Source organism: Lynx canadensis, chromosome C1 (assembly GCF_007474595.2).
Source record: "Lynx canadensis isolate LIC74 chromosome C1, mLynCan4.pri.v2, whole genome shotgun sequence".
Lineage (NCBI taxonomy): Eukaryota > Metazoa > Chordata > Mammalia > Carnivora > Felidae > Lynx > Lynx canadensis.
Genome location: NC_044310.1, coordinates 200,356,213 through 200,374,852, shown reverse-complemented (window position 1 = coordinate 200,374,852; position 18,640 = coordinate 200,356,213). Strand labels below are relative to the sequence as shown.

Sequence of the window (18,640 nt, the reverse complement as noted above, 5' to 3'; positions counted from 1 at the left end):
CAATGTACAGGGAGTGTGGAGGGCCGACCCCAGGGGGCAGTTCAGTATTCGCCCCTTATTAACATGCCATTGACTTGTGCCCCTGCTTTGGCCACCTTTGAGGGAAAGAAAGAGGACGTTGTGACCTGGAATTTCTGCACTTTCACCCTGGCGGCCTGGAGCCCTGGAAACAAGCCCAGCCCTCTGCCGTCCGCACATCGCCCGATTCTGGCCAGCGGAGGTTTGTCGAAATTACATTTTTCTATTGAGTCAGGCAAAGGACTGAGGGCAGAACAGCCTTTAATTTGAGCTCTTTGGTAACGATGGCAAGGACCATGATGAGTTACACAGAAAGACAAACGGACAGGATATTGCCCATCTAGGTCATTAGAAATACAGATATGATTATGAATATACGCATAAGACATGACCTTCTTTCTTTCCTCCAGCCCCTCATATAGCTTCGTTTATTTATTATGCAGGCTGTGTTTGACTGTATGGAATTAGATGTTATTTAAATTCAATTATTGTGAGGTTAAGTTCTTCTTTCTAGTACCAGTTGAGTAAATTTAGAGGCAGTTGGAGGAAATAGGTACATTTGTCTTATACCGGTTAAATTATAAGGGGAAAAGCATTGCAGGAATAAAATAATTATCATGAAAATGAAAGCCCATGGTTTGGAGGGTTGGGTTTGGGTCTGTGTGTTGGTGTTCCTTGTGTCTTTCTGTATTCTTTTTTTCTGAACTGATGAGAAGCGAGGCTGGAGATTTTTCCATGAAGAGGGAGGGAGATTCTACGCGTGTGTTTTGTGTGTGTGTTTGTGAAATTAAGCTGCTTGGTATGAGAGCAGAACTGGAAATAATTATGTGGCTAATTGGATTTAGTGTGGATAACTATAGCTCATTAAGGCCTTAAATCTTTTTTTTTTTCCTACTTGGTAATAGAGTTTTCTTTTTTAAAATCAAATTACCTTGCAACAACTCCTTATTTCTTTGTGCCAGGGTTGACACACTGTTAGTCTCCGGGAACCAAGGTCTGGCCTTGGCAACACTGAGACGGGAAACGAGAAGCTGGCCGGTCTGGCTGGGAAGGGTCTCTGTTTGGTGCCTGTGTAATAGGCATCTCAACATTGACACGTCCAAAACTGAGCTCCCAATCTGCCCTCCAAAACCTGTCCTTCCCTGAGTCTTTCCCATCTCAAATGAAAGCAACTCCCCATCCGTCTCATGGCTCAGGTCAGAATCAGCATCATCCTCGATTTCTCTCCTTTCATCCACCCATCCAGGCCATCAGCAAATCTTATTATCAGTGTCTTCAAAACAGATCTAGAAGCTGACTGCTTCTCAGAACTCCCACTGCTTCCATACGGGTCCAAAACAGCATCATCACCTGCCTGGATTACTGCAACAGCCTTGTCTTTCTACTTGGCCCTTACTTCTGTCCGGTCTTTTTTCAGTACAGCAGCCAGAGTGATCCTGTCAAACATGGTCAGATCATATCACTCTCCTCTCCTCAAAACTCTCTTTTCTCATTCATAGTGAGTGCCAAGTTTTTAAAGTGGCTGTCTCCTGATTTGTCTCTCATTCTTCCTCCCCCTTATATCTCTGACCTCAACTCCTACTCCCCTTCCCCTCATTCACTCTACCCCAGACACACCAGTCTCTTTGGTGTCCCCAAAACATGCCAGGCATGCTTCTGCCTCAGGGCCTTTGCACATGATGTTCCCGCTGCCTGAAATGTTCAGCTCCCAGGTATCTGCATGGTGTGCCTCTTGACCTTCCCCAAGTCTTCACTCAAATGTCCCTGTTTGGTGAAGCCTGTCAGCCACCCTATTTAGAATACCAACCTTCCTACTCCCTACTCTTCTATTTTCCTTTTCCCTGCTCATTTTTCTCCATAGCACATGACAGCATCTTAGGTACTTAGAGTTTATTTGTTTATATTTTTTATTGTCTTTCTCTGTCTACTAGAGAATTTGGTTAGTTCTACTTGCCATTGTATCCTTGTCACCTAGAACAGAACCTGGAACATACTAGATGAACGCTTGATGAATACAGGAATGACTGAATGAGGCCCAGAGAGGTTAAGCAACTTTCCCAGGGTCACACAGATTGTAAGAGCCTGGATATACCTGAGACTTCCTAGGATTAGAGTCCGAGCTCTTAACCACCACATTAGTGTCGGTAGTGGATGGTGTACCTCAACTGCACCCCAAGGCTAGGGCTCCTGTTGTCTCCTTTTTTCTGATCTTCTGGAGCTGCACATTGCAGCAGGGCTGGGGCTGTCTTGGCGTCACTAGACTGCATTTGTGTCTTTCTGTGGCAGGGATGCCTGGTGCCTGTGTGGGTGGAATGGGAAGTCTTGGCTTACCTGCCACTGTCATGGCAACCAGGTAACCTAAGGACTCCAGAAGCAAGTCCTTTCCGATGGAGGGGAGAAAGAATGGAAGAAAGCTGAAAATAAACAGAAAGAAATCTGTGAATGGAGAAACGACTGGAGTCTCACACCTGCAGCTTGCCTTGTCATTGGCAGTGAGGAGAATCCACCCAGTTCTCCTCCCCGCCCACCAGCTCAGCCACAGCCAAAGGCTGCAGATCAACCCGTCCTGTCTCTTGCCTCTAGCATGACCCCACTTAACCCATCCAGGAGGGTCGTGCTCTTCTGTGCAACATCCCCAGGGAAGGAGAGCCCCCCAAATGCTCTCAGCATCCCCATGGTGACACAGAGGACAGTCCTGGACCGGAATTCGGCAGGATCTATATTCTGATCCCTCATCCATCTCACAAGGGCAGACGGTCTTAGATAGTTCTTTAATCTCACCCTCCCACAGGGGCTCGACGGACCCTTTACCTAAGGCATGGCTCCTTCCTTATTTGCTAGTAGGAGAACAGAATAGAGCTATAGTAGAAAAAAACTAGTAATTAAAGTCCTCATGGAAACCCAAGTTAGAATTGCAATACTTGCACAAGAGGACTTGTGCCAGGCACTGTATCTAGCACTTTGTGGGCATGACATCATGCCACCCTTGGAGGAGGTAAGAGTTGCTTGCAACAGAAAGATAAAGAAGCCTCAGAGAGGTTGAGCAGCCTGCCCAAGTTTGCACAGCTGGTAAGTGTGAAGAGGCATTCAAAACCTAAGGAGCCAATCTCTGAAAAACATGCTCTTCATGCCTCCCCGACACCATGTCCCTTGGGGCCAGGGTTTTCGAGAAGACCTGATTTGTCTTGCCTTAGTCATTCCCTGGGCCCCAAAGCTTCAAGTAGAACATCAAGGAGTGTTTAGGGCCCTTTGCATTTAATGAGCCCCTTTGATCCGTGGAGTTTGCTGAGCTCTGCAGACAAGATCATAATAATCCCCCCAGCCCGAGGGCTGGTGTCTCAGGAGCTGGACCAGAGGGGCTCATCCTCTTCTACACCTGGTGCCCATCCATTCAGCAAATGCCCCTTACTGTGCACCTGTAATGTGCTGAGTTCTATGGGGCACACAGGAACAGCTCCAATCCTGGAAGACACAGAGAAGAACCACTCAACTGTGGGTGGCAGCATGGGGAGAGGAGACAGGTCTGTAGCTAGCAGTCTGGAGAGACTTGACAGAGGGGTACCAGCTGGGCAAGGAGGCTGGAGGAGAGACAGAGAAGAGACCGTGGGCACAGGTGTGGGAGGGACAGTGGGGACAGAGTCCACAGGAGGGATGAACAGAGCGGGGTGCTGAGAAGCTTGGAGGCTGGTGTCACAAAGACCTGGCATTAGATTCTGGCCATGCCACCAGCTGGCTGAGTGACTCTGAGCTGGTCATTTAACCTTTCTCTTCAATAGGGGTCGTTCTTACACTCAGAGGCATTTACCACTTCCTGCTCCAACACTTCAGCTTTTAACAGAGTTTACTGCACAGATCATCTTAAGGCTAACCTGACTTCGTCTGGCTACCGGCTCATTTCCATCTCTTCTGCTCTTGAAGAAGCATAGGCCTGACCAGTCAAAGGTGGTAAAGCGGCCTCTTAGAAGCCTTAAACATGACAAAGATTATGGCCCTTCTCCCAAATGTACATAAAAATATACTAAATCATCACATACAAAACTTATGTAAATGCTAAGGTTAAAATAACATCTTTCCAGATTTATTATTATTTGTTATTATTATTTATCATCATCATCAATTATTTTTGCTAAAATCCTAGATTGCTTGCTTTGTCAAGTTAAACCTTTCTAACAGTTTTGGTGTCCTTACTTTCTAATCTTTGTAGCACCTGAAGCAAGTTCGTAGTCTGCCTTTCGGGAGTGTCTGGTTCCCAGGGAAAGCGTGGGGAACCAGGAGCCCCCGGGCAAACAGCACACCTTTGGCCTATTAACCAGACGCTGGGGCCAGCCAGGCCAGGTCATGCTCTCCCTTTCCCCAGATAAGTATATTGAGGCGCAGAGACTCCTGCGAGCCCTGGTGGTTGCACATCTACAGCCTCGATGGAGAGTCCAGGTCTTGTGACCAGTTGTGCCTGGCCAGCAACTCTTCCTGCCCTGTCTCCTGGCTGCTGCTTGGAAGCAAGGAGTGTAGACTTCTCTGCCACTTGGCAACGTTGCCAGGGACCGGAAGTCATGTCTCTTACTCCACTGGCAATTTGACGTGGCTGCTTAACAACCCGATTAATCAAACCCAGCTCATCCTGTTAGAATTAATGAGCCTGGGAAATGCTGCCATGAATGATGAGGGCTTTTGCCCCTCCCCCAACACCTCCCCCCACTCTCTCCCTCCTGCTTCTTTCTGAGAGCCACACAGCAACGACTCACTACCAAGGGCCCTTGGACCTGGAAGGGTGTGGTGGGCGTCCAGCAGTGTGGCCGTCTCCTGCCTCCCTTCTACTCTCCCAGGCACCACAGCTGCCACCTGGAGCAGAGATGGCCACGTCCGAGCGTCTCTCAACAACTCAGTAAGCCAGAGCTGGGCCACGAGGGGGAGCAAAACTTGTTCATAAACAGATATGAAGCATTTTGCCACCAATATTGGATGGAGAGTCTGTTCAGGCACATAATTAGGTGAAAGCATGCAAAGATGGAAAAGATATGTCCCTGTAAGGGATCACGGTGTAGTAACCTAGAGACAAATGGGGGAAGTGCTGCAACAGAGGGGATGGGAAGGGCGGGAGCCACAGTGAAGGGGGCCCGTCAACACTGGAGGAGCAGCGTGGGGAACCAGGAAGGGTTGTATGGGGACCAGGAACTTTGAGAATTTCTACCACCAAGTTCATTCATGGCGCATACATACAATGAGTGCTGGGCACTGGGCAAGGTGCTGGGGTCCAGAGGTCCACAAGTGGACATGGTCCCTATTCTCCTGGACTGGGCAGTCTCATCCCTGTTCCTCGGGACAGTGCAGGGAACCTGAACAGACACTTGATTAACTTTTTCATTTACTCAAACACGAATGTTGTTGAGGGCCTTTGGGGAGGAGGGCTAGGCATTGGGGGAAAGGAGTGAACAACCCCTCATCCCGGCCTTCCAGGGCTTCTCTGACAAGTAGACAGGCATACTCACAGATCCTTATAAGGAGGTACTCAGTGCTCTAACAGGGATCTGCCCAAGGTGCTCGCACAAGGCACTCAGAGATCAAAGAACTGAGCTCAACCTGGAAAAGTCAGGGGTGACTCCCTGTAGGAGGTGGTATTGGAACTATCATGAAGATAGAGAAGCAGTGTGACAGGTAGACCAGGTACAAAAGAACATTGTAGACCTCATCCAGGCCAAGGTGTGGTCTTTGAGTGATAGGGGTTGAATTGGAAGGGAAAGATGATTCTGTGCATCTTTGGAGGGAACAGCTGGTTCTACAGTCAACAGCAAAGACCATGGGTTAAATGTGTGTCTTACAGGTCAGGTGCTCCTGTGCTTGCTTAGTCAAAATGGGGAACACGATGTGGTTTCCTGAATGGTGGTATCTCCAAGTTAGCAGGGACGTGGCTTATGTGGCCAAATCACAAACACACCAGTGTGGGGCACAGGGACATCTTCTGGGTCCTTTGATAGGAGTGAGGTGGAGGGGCTGGGTCCACAATAAACGAGTTGGAATGGGAAGGGAAGGCATAGGGAGTAAGGAGAAAGAGAACCTGGGGTAGGTCAGAAGAAGGCACAGGCTGGGGATAGGGGGTGGCCCAACTGTCAAGTCCTTACGAAAGTAAATGAGGGACTTGGGGGTGGTGGGATTTAGCAAGTAGAAACCATGGACTCTGAGCTGGGAGGGAGAAAGACAAGCCAGAAGGGGAAGGAGGGAACGGGGAGGGGAGAGAGAGGGAAAAAGAGTCAGGGAGGCTCACAGAGGCACTTTGGGGCCACCACGTCGGGCCTGGCAGGAAGCAGATACACGCCAGCTTCAGTCACGGTCACTGACATGTCGTCACAGGGTGTTCTGGAGGCTAAGCCCATCTCTGCAGTCTACTCACAAGGGTCTTCAGATCCTGCCACCATCTCGCTGGGCCAGGTCCTCTGCCTCCCTGCTTCCAGGCCTACCCTAGACTAGGCTTCGTGGCCACTCCCAGCCAGGCCCAAAGGACATGCCTGGAGGGATGGATACACACCTCTTAGGTCCTTGGGATTCAGGCCTGCCCCCACCTGCCAAGGTTTAGTCACTCAGGGACCCGGGGAGGGAGGCTTCACAGAGGGACCTGAGTCTCCACGTGCTGGTCTGCGGGGGAGTGCAAAGGCTTCAGACCAGAGCTCCAAACTCGGGCAAAATGACGCTCACGATATGTCTAGAAGACTTGCCTTTGTTGTGGACATCTCACTATTGGGAGACTTTACATAAAAATCGCTCCCTAGATTCCCACGTGCAGAATGGGCTGGCGCTGACAGTGGCTTTCCCTTTCTTTAACTTGGGGTCTGGACCTTAGATTGGCCCGTGTCCCTACCAGCTGGCTGCCTGTGTCACTTGCATGGTGTGCCTGGCTCTGAGGGCATTAGAGCTTGAGACCCCCTTCACAGAGAAGTCCGCCAGGCTGGCACCCTCTTTGGACAGCAAGGGGCTTCCATAGACACCGACCCGCTCATTTTTACAGGCACCCTAGGCCTTGGGCGGCACCCAATGGGTGCTGAGGCTCTGAACTGTTAGTCGAATTCACTGAGGCTGCCTGGCTCCCCTGTCCCCCATGCACCTCTGGTGCTTCCCGACAAAGCCCGTGACCTGGCTTCAGTGGTGTGGTCTGCCATCCCTGGGTGGCCCCAACCGTCGCTCCACACGCCGGGCGGGGACCTCACCGCCCTCTGCCTCTCTCCCTGCAGGGGGAGCTGCTGAGCCCATGCCGCTGTGATGGCTCGGTCAAGTGCACGCACCAGCCCTGTCTCATCAAGTGGATCAGCGAGCGGGGCTGCTGGAGCTGTGAGCTGTGCTACTACAAGTATCATGTCATCGCCATAAGCACAAAGAATCCTCTGCAGGTATGACCGGGAGCGAGGATGGTCTCCCCTTAGAGTCCGGGCCAGTCTGGAGAAAAGGAACGAGACGGGCCGCGTGGGCAAGACGGCAGTGGCCTGTGGGCAGAGGGGATGAGAGAACTCGTGTTTTCTCCTCGGCCTCAGTAAGAAGGGAAAGGGATGGGGCAAAGGGAAAGGAAAGATTTAGAAAGAAAGAAGTGTGGGCGTGAAGTGATAGGATCAGTGAGCCAAGGGAGGGAGGGAAGGAGGGAGAGATGGCTGGCTGGCTGGATGGATGGGGAAAGGAAAGAAAGAATGACGGGGGGAGGCAGGGAGGAAAAGAAAGGAAAGAGGGACAGACCAGAGGTCAGGTGATAGCAGAATGGAAAAAGGACAGAGGGTGAGGGGTGTGAGGAGGAAGACTGAGGGAAAGCTAAGGGCGGGGAAAGAAGAAATGAGGAGGGAGGAGACTCAGGGCCACTGCCCAGACTTTAATGTGCACTCAGTTCACCCAGAGTCTTGTTTAAAAAGCAGACTGTTGACAATAAATTTCATATATTAAAAAAAAATTAAAAAAAAAAAAGCAGACTGTGACGCAGGAGTCTGGGGCGGAGCCTGAGATTCTGCATGTCTAACAACCCAGGGGTGATGCTGATGCCGCTGGTCCACAGACCACCACACTCCTAGTGACAAGGGACAGGGGGAAATGGAGAAGAGACAGGAGAGGGAGGTGGCGAGAAACAGAATGGAAGGAAAAAGGAAAAGGGAGGACTGGGAAGGGGCGACCCTGAGGGGCAGAGAGGGCCAGGCCGGGTGGGGCCCGCCGCAGGGATTCGGACAGGGCCGCACCCTCACCCTGTTGTCTCCCATCCTCCTGCCCTGTCCGGAGCTGCTGGCGGGCCCTGCCCTGCCTCGAAAATCCTCCAAACCCAACAGCGGTCCCTGCGAGGCGCACCCACACGTACAGAGAGCACTTTGCTTCTGGAAATACCTCTACATGTGCATGGTCAGCCAATGAAGCTGCCACACAGTCAATCAGCCAGCATGCCAGTGAGGAAGGGAGCTTCAGGGGCCCGATCTAGCTGTTTCCTTTCTCCTTTGTCAGGGGGAGGGGGCAGAGTCGATTCTGCGAGGCCAGGAGGGCGGTGGTTCGGAGTGACGGTGGGGGGGGGGTCTTTGCAGGGAGGGTGAGCCAGAAACCTGGAGCTGCAGTGTCTGGCGCGTTTTATTTTAAACACAACGTAGTCGTACATGAGGCACTGTCAGGAATGAGAGCGCATGCGTGCATGCGTGCGTGCGTGTGCGTGCGTGCGTGTGAGCTACTGCATGCATGTGGGCCAGCAGGGGGCATCGTTTCTGGAAGGAGGCCCTAAGACTCCCAGGCACCTCAGCCATCCTGATGGTATATGGAGGGGTCAGAGTAAGAGATGCCTCTCGCTGTGCTGGTTCCATCTTTAATCATTCATTTCAAATCTTGAAGTGTCTTAAAATAGCAGTGTCATGAGACTGCTGATTCCATGCCCTCTGGGGTGTATTAACTCTCTTCTTCCTTCTCAGCTCACTCAAGCCTTAGAAGAGGGTCAGGGTCCAGATCCACGGGACTACCCCGAAGTGTCCCCTTGGCTCATAAACAGGCATTGGAGCTTGACTCATAGAATGAAAAACCATTCAGGGATAATTTTTTCCTGGGAGGAAAAAAGAAAGAAAGAAAGAAAAGGTTATTCTAATCTTTTTAAGTATGGTGAGCAAATGGCAGCATTGACGATACTGATGTATTAATTTAAGTTACTAATATGTCTTTAACTGTGAGTTTCTGAACACTGGGGACTGACTCCCTTTGATTCTGTTGCTCCTGGAAATACATGGTGTGTGCTCAGTAAATGCCACTGCACTTTTCCAGATTGCACCAGAAAGAGGAAGTAGTTTGGCCTAGCGGCGGTGTTGTGTGGCTGTGGCCCAGATTGTCCCGCTTGTGTCCCTGGGCTTCTCGGACCCAGCCAGGAGTGAGACAGCCACAGTGGGGCTGACTTCTGCTCCCACAGCCCAGCTGAGCCACCTGCAGGACAGGACGGAGCAGGCAGGATACCTCTGCGGTCAGAGTGGGGAGATTTCTCCCAGGTCTCGGGGTACGCACCTCACGGTCCATGCCCCATACAAAGTTGTGAGAGACAGTGGTTGTGACGGCACATTATCCCAGAGATACTCTGCAAGATTCTGTTTGTGGCAGAAGCAGCACTGAGAAAGGATTTTTAGGGTGGTACCCAGGCCCTCTCTGCTACAACTGAACTGCAGTTATATATTTTTAAAATTTTAAGCATTTTTTTTAAAGTTTATTTATTTATTTAGAGAGAGAGAGAGACAGAGCATAAGCAGGGAAGGGGCAGAGAGAGAGGGAGAGAGAGAGAGAGAGAGAGAATCCCAAGCAGGCTCCACACTCTCAGCATAGAGCCTGACACGAGGCTTGATCTCATGAACCATGAGACCGTGACCTGAGCCAAGATCAAGGGTCGGTGCTTAACCGAGGGAGCCACCTGAACTGCAGTTACATTAATAAATGTTTAGTTAGTGCTTGTGGGGTGGGAGGGGGGGAGGGAGTTAGTCACACTAAGTATTCACACATATTATCTCATTTAAAACTGAAACCAAACCAGTGCAGTGGGCATTGTTATTCCCAATTTACAGATGAAACAGTGGAGGCACAATTTACCCAGGGTTGCCCTGATGGGGCAGGCTTGCATACAGGGGTCTGGCTCCTCTCACCTCCAGTGTGCAGGCGAAGACTTGGCTGGGTACATTTAGGAGTCCCCCACCTTGACGTGCATCACTGTGTTTTTGCTGAAACATAACGAAGAGTGGAGATGATGGCAGCTCGTCCCGTTCAAAGCTCTGATTGAAGAGCTATTTCACTCAGCCCTCACAATACTCTAGGACATGGGCAGGACCAATTATTTCCATTTTTTATGAAAGGGAAAACTGACAGTCCTCGTGACTTACTGACTTCTGTGAGGCCACACTGCACAGGCTGGGGCAGAGCTCTGCCAGAACCAGGTCCCGACTCCTTGCTCAGGGACCCTTCCTGGTGCGAAAGGAAACATCCAGTCCTCAGGCTCTTCCGTTCACTGGTGCTGTGGCACAGGAGGCCAGGACGGGGAGGGTCTCCTGATCCCATGATCAGAACCTCGTTTGGAACCCTTCTCCCCTCACCAACTTTCCCTTTGAGAGTTCAGAGCTCTCTTGTTCTCTGCTCGCTCTTTGCTGCTCTGTTCCCCACAACTCTTGTGGGGGCTCACATGGGACAGACAGAAGAGCCCAGCCACAGCACCCCACCCTGTTCCTTGTGCATCATGCTTCAAACAGTAGTCAGGGGCCCTGCTTACGTTCTACAGCCAGCTTGGGGGATCAGGGGTTAGGGTGACTCTTGGGATTAAGGGGACCTTTCTACGCCACTACATTTGGGGGGTTTTAAAGTCTGGAGCAGGAGAAAGTGAAGGTTGATGATGACCCAGTGGTCAAAACAAAAAGCTCAGTTAAGGACCCTCTTCACAGAGAGGCAGGCGCTGGAAAAAACATTTGTGGTAGAGGGTTTGAGAGGAGTCTGTAGGATCAGGCCATCTTCTGGAAAATTCCCTTGTTTTGTGTAACCCTAGGCTAGGGGAAGCAGTGGAAAATTTAAAGGCCCAATTACCTGTAATGGAATGCTATCTGTACAATTAAATGTAAAGGCTGATGTCCTACATCTAGACTAGCAAGTGAAATGTATTCCAATGGTTACAATTCCTTCGGGGCCACTGGTCAGTCCTCCTGAGCCAGAATCAGTGCTTCCATCCAGGCCATTTAATGCATAGCGAGGACTTACTACTGGCTGATGGATGGTTGTCTGCTTTTCCTGGGGTGTTCAGGCTGAAAAGCCTGCTGGGGCTGTCCTCTGCAGGGCTTTACACAAATCCTTACAATCAGAAGACTGTCCCGCCCTCTACCTTCCCACATCTGATCCTGTCACTTCCCTGGTTAAAAGTGTTCAATAGCAGCATGTTTACTCTTAGGACAAAGCCAAAATTCTGTGCATATTCTTCAAGATTCCACATGATCTTCTCTTATTTTCCCAGCTGTCTCACCCCACACTCCCTTTTGCTTTCTCTGTTCCACCCACTCTGGCCTTCTTCCAGGTTTTCATGTTCACTATGCTTTTGCTGCCACAGGACCTTTGCACATGCCTTCTCCTGTGCCTAGAGCACTCTTCCCCCTCCCTTGCCTAAACTCCCACCCAACTCAAGCATTGCTTCTTCTGACAAGTCAAATCCCCCATCAAAGGCTCTCACAGGTCCGTGTACCTTCTTCTCTTATGCCTGATAAATTGCAGCTGTAAATAAATTTATTTGACCATCTGTGTTCTCTAGACTTTAAATTCCACGAGGATGGAAATCTTACGTGTTTTTGCTTACTGCTTTATCTCCAGCACCTAGCAGAGTGCATATTTGTTGAGTGAGAGCATGAATAATTCCCAAACTAAAATTCAACTCCAGGTCCACTTACGCCTGTGCTACCTAGGCCAGCCATAGAATCACAGAATTTCAGAGTTGAAGCCCACCACACCCCAGTTTTCAATCCATCCATCAATACTGCTATTAGCATGGTGCTTTTTCTGTTAAAAAATGAAATCTCAGTGTTTATATATAGTCAGTAAATTGTATTGTTTTTCTTATCTCTCCCCCACATCCCATGTCTTCGGCTTGTCTGTTAAATTGGTAATCCCTAGCACTTATATTAAATGACACGCCAGGTGTTGTTGTAGAAAATAAGCAAAAGAAAGGCCTGTGTCCTATTAGTGTGAAAAGCACCTATTAGTGTGAAAATAAACAATGTTGCTCCGGAAAGAATATTCTGGGCCCTAGAATACCACCCACACTGGCTTTGCATTTTTACTTTCTGCTTCCCATTTCTCTGTCTGTATCATAATCAGTTATACAGGCCTTCCTTCTCTGTGATGGCTGCCCAGAACTCACTCCCTACAATAATTTCTGATCATTTGGTGTGCTATAGGTTTCCTCCATATTAAAAGTGCAGTATAAAACTCAGAAACTTGTAAAAATAGCCATTGTGTTACAAATTAAAAAGCCCTGTATTAAATCCTGAACCAGAGGTGAGAGGTCGAGGCAGCAGAAGCAAGAAGCATGAGAATGGAATGGAAATGGAGTAAGGGTGTCCCAGCAACAGCTAACCCACCCTTCTCTTCTTTGCAGTGGCAGGCCATCTCTCTGACAGTCATTGAGAAGGTGCAGATTGCAGCCGCCATCTTGGGTTCCCTCTTCCTCATTGCCAGTATCTCTTGGCTCATCTGGTCGACCTTCAGTCCCTCGGCAAAATGGCAGCGCCAAGACCTCCTCTTCCAGATCTGCTATGGGATGTACGGATTCATGGACGTGGTGTGCATAGGTGGGTCTGGGGCTTGTCTCTATGGGAAGTGGAGAGCCACGTGGCGGTGAGTTAGACCAATCTCTCAGGATCCCTCCCTCTTAAAGGCCAAAGCACCAGGCTTGAGACTTTCCAGCTCAGGAGGAGCCAACATCTTAGACTTGAGGGGTAGATGGGATGGGGGAGGAAGTAGGCCAGAGAAGGATGTCTAAATCTTTCCCGAGCAAATCTGTTCTTGCCTAGTTGAAGATAAGGATAAGGAGGCTCGCCTCTAAGAAGACTTGAGAGAGGTCAGTTGGTCAGACTATCTGCCTCAGACAGGATGTGCAAGCCCTCTTCTCTGTTGCGTACTCCATGGCTGCCAAGCCATAACAAGGGACGATTATACATTTAATTCCATCCTCTTCCCAGCAAAATGCCCAGAAACAGCCATGATGATACCTGCCCCTTGCCCCCCTTCTCAGCTTTCCATGAGCCTATCACAATACCCAAGATTTCTCTAGTCTAGTGTTTTTCAAACCGTATGTAGTCCTGGTGTTCCACTCACAGCTTCACGGAAACCAGTTTTGGGAGTGGGCAGTGGAATGCAACACAGAGAGGCTCTGAATCTTCACCCTTGCTTCACCCTTAGTTTTTACACTTTTATCCGTTTACATATGTTTCTTTTCTAGGTAAGACTTTGTTTTAAAGTCTTCGATGTTTCAGAAAAAAGTTGGAAACCCACCACTCTAATTCCTGCCTGTTCCTTCACACCATCCCCAAATCTATGTTCCTTCCTCTTCTAGTATGTTAGGTTGGTTGGTGGAGGGCTGAGTCTTTCTGTTTTCCCCCCAAATGCTTACGGTTTTCAACTATGGAGTCTTCATTCAAATGACTGAGGTCCTGGTTTTCTCTGAATGACATGAAGCATGGTTAAGCCCTAGTCATACATCCTACTTGGAACTCTCAGGTTGTCCCCTAGGCCATGATGCTGACAGCACTTAAGTTCCACAGTGGTCTTCTGTGCGCTTTACTTTGTATATTATATCAATTATGCTACACTGCTCTGTTTGGCAAGAAAACATCTATTAGCTAGGATTTGGCTAGGAGGATGCTATGTGGATTTCTTTGGAGTTCTTTAAATTAGGAATCAGAGAGGCCTGGAGACTTGCATGCTGATTACAGCAGCCAGAGACTAGTGATGCTGGTGCTTGGATACTTGTCTAAGCTTTTTGCTGCCTCTCCCTGCTCACTAAACCAATACATCAACCCTAAGTTCCAGAGCCTTTTTTAAGGCGGCCTTTTATGGCACCTAGACAGTGAAAGAAACAGACTGCCCAGTTTTGGAGGACCGTGGAAGAGAGAGGACTGTGAATAAGGAGGAATTTGACTTTGAGCATTTTAATTTAGTTCCCCCTCCACCGAAATCCCCTCCCACCCTGCTGAGGTGTGGGTTGTTGCTGCCAGAAGCCAGGGGTGTCTCCATATGGAGGTGTATGGCTCTGGCATGAGGGGGGCAGCAGTGGAGAGCCTGTAGGAGCTTCTCCAGCTGCCCTTCATTCTCCTTCAGGCAGGCTTTTGACTGGTCTCTGATGTGAGCTTCTGTGAGACATGCTTGCCCAACACGTGGTGTATTAGTCAGCTTTGGCTATGGTAACAAGCAACTCCAGAATTGCAGTGCCTCACAACAACAAGCATTGATTTCCCATTCATGGGTCTGCATGGTGCCTGTGGCTCAGCTGGGCTTGGCGCGGCTTAGCTTCTGACTGTGCATTGGGTTCCAGCCTGCTCTGAGTGTCTCTTCATGCTGGGGCCCAGGCTGGAGAGGTAGGGACTGCTGAGTGTGCTCTTCTAGGCAGGTGCAGAAGCACAAGAGGACTGGCACACTGTGTCTTCTGCCCACAACCCATGGTCCAATGCAAGTCATCAACGAACCCAAGATCAGAGGTGGGGGGTTGGGGGTGGGCCAGGGAAGCATACTGCTCCTCCCCTGGAGGGAGCATGGGAGTCAAAGAGGAGCATAGATACCACCTACCATTCAGGGGACCACAGACTTGAAGACCAAGAGACGTGAACATAGAAGAGAACATGTGATCAACCTGTACAACTCTTGTTTTGAAGTTTAGAGAAGTGGGGCCCAGAGAAGGGAAGTGATATGCTCAAGATTGCTCAGCTATGATTTGAAGCAAGATCTCTTGATTAGTGGTCCAGTGCTCTTTCCATTATCCTCTTGCATCAGACAGCAGGAGTCTTCAGTATCTCTTATGGGACATCTGCAGATGCCACCTCCGACTTTGAGTGCACCTGGACCCAGGTGTAGGAAGAGCCATCACAAACAGTCCTGCTCCTTGTGGCTCTGAGCCACCCAGCACCCAGCACCCTTTCCTGCTTGGGCCTTCCTGGCACTCTGGTTTCTCCTGTCATAGTGTCTCCCACTGAGTAGGCCTCCACAGAACCGTCATGTCCTCTGTCTCTTTCTTGGCTCCTCTCCAGCTGCCTCCCCCTAGCCCACTTCTGTCTCTGAAATTCTCTCTCTTATGTACATACATACATCAGTCACCCGATTTCTGGAAGCAGCACAACAAGCTAAATATTGAGAGTTTTAATATTGCTTTCATTCCTTCTAAGCTTTTAGGAATATAATTTCCCAGAGTGCAAAGCCACACCATGATCTATCCACTCTGCTCTGACAAGCCAGTGACTGCTTGGAGACAGCCATCGGACAAGAGGGGAATGCATAGGAACTGTAATTGCTTTTGGTGCTGTCCAAAAGTGGTCAGATATATTTATATTTAAACTAGCTCACCTTTAAAGAGTTTAGACTGTTCTATCATTTTGTTGATTATAACGGGAGCTAATTCCATTTGAGTGCATTTTCCCAGGGCCAATAACTTTCTTTCCATTTTTCAGATGGTGAAACTTATACTGAAGGATTTGTCTTAGGCTGACTCAGGCAGCAGAGGAGGACTCTCAGTTCAGCATTTTTTTTTTCTAGGATAGGTTGTCCATAGAAGAAAATGCTAGGAGACAAAATCAGAAAGAGAGTAATATGTGACCTAAACAAGAGAGTGGAAGGTAATGGATAGTAGTTGAAATGCACAAATTCTTGTGGTGGTTGAAATGATGGTGGTTTTGATGATGGTGATGATAATCAGTGGTGATGGTGGTGGTTTTAAGGGTGAAGTTCAGGTACTGGTCACTTCTCTTCTGTAGTGTTCTGGCCAGTTGAGGGAAAGCACCCAGTACTGCATAAGTGGTTGTAAAGTATCAGCCTTTTAGGGACTCTCTGAAAGAGGCAATCAGGTGGAGCCTGCAATGTCTCTAGGGGTATATTTATTTTTAGCCTCAACTAGGCATTTAGACTCACAGAACTACCAGACAGCACAGCTAGCACTAGACTCACTTAGAGGAATTTAGGACAGGAACCACAGCCTCCACAAGGCAGGTCCAGCTTACCCTCTCTGCAGGTGGGTCCTTGCTGCATTCCATATCCTAGTGTAGGGCTAGTCTCTCAGCCCCAACATAATAGCTTAGAAAGAAGGAGAGGAGACCCACAACGAGGGGTGCAGGGTCCACCTTGACAGAGTTTCCCCACAAGAGTCATGCACAGTTACAAGTGTCACTGTACTCTGGGAAGCCTAAAGCTACAGACTCCCACCAGATATTCACAGTGAAGCACCCACCAGTCAGGGGTTACTTCCAACCCAAGGAATGTTGTAACACAGCTGACACTAACCTTACCAGACTTCCAGGGCAAACAAGACAGAATGCCAACCCGGGGTCTAGTTTGTTTTGAGAGAAGGAGGAAGTATGCCATCATCTCTGTCCTACCATCTCCTATCTCTATCCATGAATCTGGACTCCTGGCCACACAAACCTGTTTCACTGAACCAATGAGAGGAAGAGGAGCTGGAAAAGGGAACAGAGACCTGGCTAGGTGAGCCAGAATGAGACATATGTGATCTTCTTACTGCACAAAAATGGACAGCATGGATAAGAGAGCTACAGGGTGGCACCTATATTACTATTAAGGTGGTCATCTGTTTCAAAACTTGGTCACTTACTTATTCCCATGGGAAAGTGGAAGTTTCCCTTCCAAAAGTCCTAAGAAAGTGGAAGAAAATGATCTGAAAGAGTGGGCAGAGGAAGAGATGATTCCTTACTGGAAAGTAGGTAGAAGTGATAATGGGAAATGTGAGTGTTCTCAAGAAATGTTGGCTGAAAAAAGATGTCACATAAAAGTATCCATATCCATAGACTCAAGCTCCTTGGATGGATGGAGCAACCCAGTCCCTGATAAAAATCTATCATCAGAAGAAGGAAAATGAGTCTATCCATGTGTTAGCTCAAAAGGCTGAGTAAGAAAGAAATAAGACCATCTGTTAAGATGAGTCTTTGGACTTTTGCTAGTTTTCAGACACCAAGAAAAAATTTTCTATTCTGTAAGACTGTTAAATGGCCTCAGATAGTAAAGAATCTGAGTAAACATAAAATATATAGCTTTAATTAATACTTAAAAATAGATTTACTTTTGTTATCAGAGCAGCACTCTGAGGTAAAACTCCTAAGGGTGGGAAGGACACAAAGAGACACCCCATTGGTCACCAACACCAGCTCAGCAGATATTCTCTGCCATGAAGCTAAGAAGATGCAGAGTCTGGGACATGGTCATCTTGTTGCCACAAAGCCACATCAGCCCCATCCATGCCTATGTCCACCTGGTTGGCCTCCAGGGAAAAGTCTTCGGTTTTCACCAAAGGATTTTGCCTGAAATGGGTGCCAGGAAGGTCTGAATTCTCTGTTGGATGCAGCATGGACCCAGGGTTGTGGACAATAGCTCTAGACTTAGTTATATGAAAAGGTTGTACATTCTTGGATACAAACCACCCCTACAGATTAAACATCTCTTGGCTTAGAGTCCTAACTTCCTAGACCAATCCATGCCACTGTGAAAAACCAAAACTAAGTTGCTGTGGACAGAGCAAAGCACCAAATCCCTAAAGGGCAGAGAAGAACTGAGAAAGGGCACAATAACCCTAAAAGATAAGCAGGGTAAGTATTATGATCCATATTTAACAAGTGAGAAAAGCTTTCAAGTAATTGTGCTCCAGGACACATAGCTAAACAAATAGCAGAGCTGAGAATTGGACCAAGAACCTTGGGCTCCAATTCCAGGGTGACTTCTACTGCCTATTTTTTTTATCTCTGATTGCTCTGTGGAATTGCAAATGCAGAGCTCAGATGGGGAGGCAGCTTGAGGGGAAATTGGTCCAGTAATACCTTCACCCATAGGGTAATAGCTGAGCAATAAGAAATTTAGTGAGCCCTAGCTGCTCCTGTCCTGTATTCAGGGTCTTGGGAGTTAGCCATTGTTACACTTCCCTTTTGATCAGTGCTATTCTGATACCAACTGAGAGAGTGGCTTAAGAAGTTGAGATGAAATTTGGGTGGTTTATCTCTCCTCTGGTGAAGGGAATTTGGGCAGGGGAAGCTAAATCCCCTGGTCAACATGAACTTAGGGAATCCATTCATTGACGAAAAAATATTTATTGAAAGGGCACTCCCAATAAGAGAGTCACTTGCTCTCAGGGATCTTACATTTCACTGGGGTAGTAGACAAGTTAATCATTTATGTCAATAATAAGAGCTGGGACACAGAGATAAGTGAACACAGAAGATGACTGAGTTAGAAGGGGCTCAGAAGGGTCATATCTGTTCATTCAGTAGCATCTCCTGGCTGTCTGGTTTTGTTCCTGAAACTAGGGAAATTTAATAAAATAATGAATGAGACAAGAATCTTTGCCCTCCCGGAGCTCATACTCTACAAATAAATCATAGCACAGTGGGAGCCGGGATAAGATGTAGAGAAAGGCGGAACA

The 18,640-nt window shown here is 48.5% G+C and overlaps 1 protein-coding gene across 1 annotated transcript in view; it reads left to right on the top strand.

Moving 5' to 3' along the window:
• MARCHF4 (membrane associated ring-CH-type finger 4) overlaps window positions 1-18,640 on the top strand; it is a 108,957-nt gene that overhangs the window by 75,686 nt on the left and 14,631 nt on the right. Inside the window, exons 2-3 of the mRNA XM_030327980.1 lie at window positions 7,239-7,394; window positions 12,611-12,803. Of these exons, the coding sequence (XP_030183840.1) occupies window positions 7,239-7,394; window positions 12,611-12,803 (349 nt within the window). The remainder of the gene's footprint in view (window positions 1-7,238; window positions 7,395-12,610; window positions 12,804-18,640) is intronic.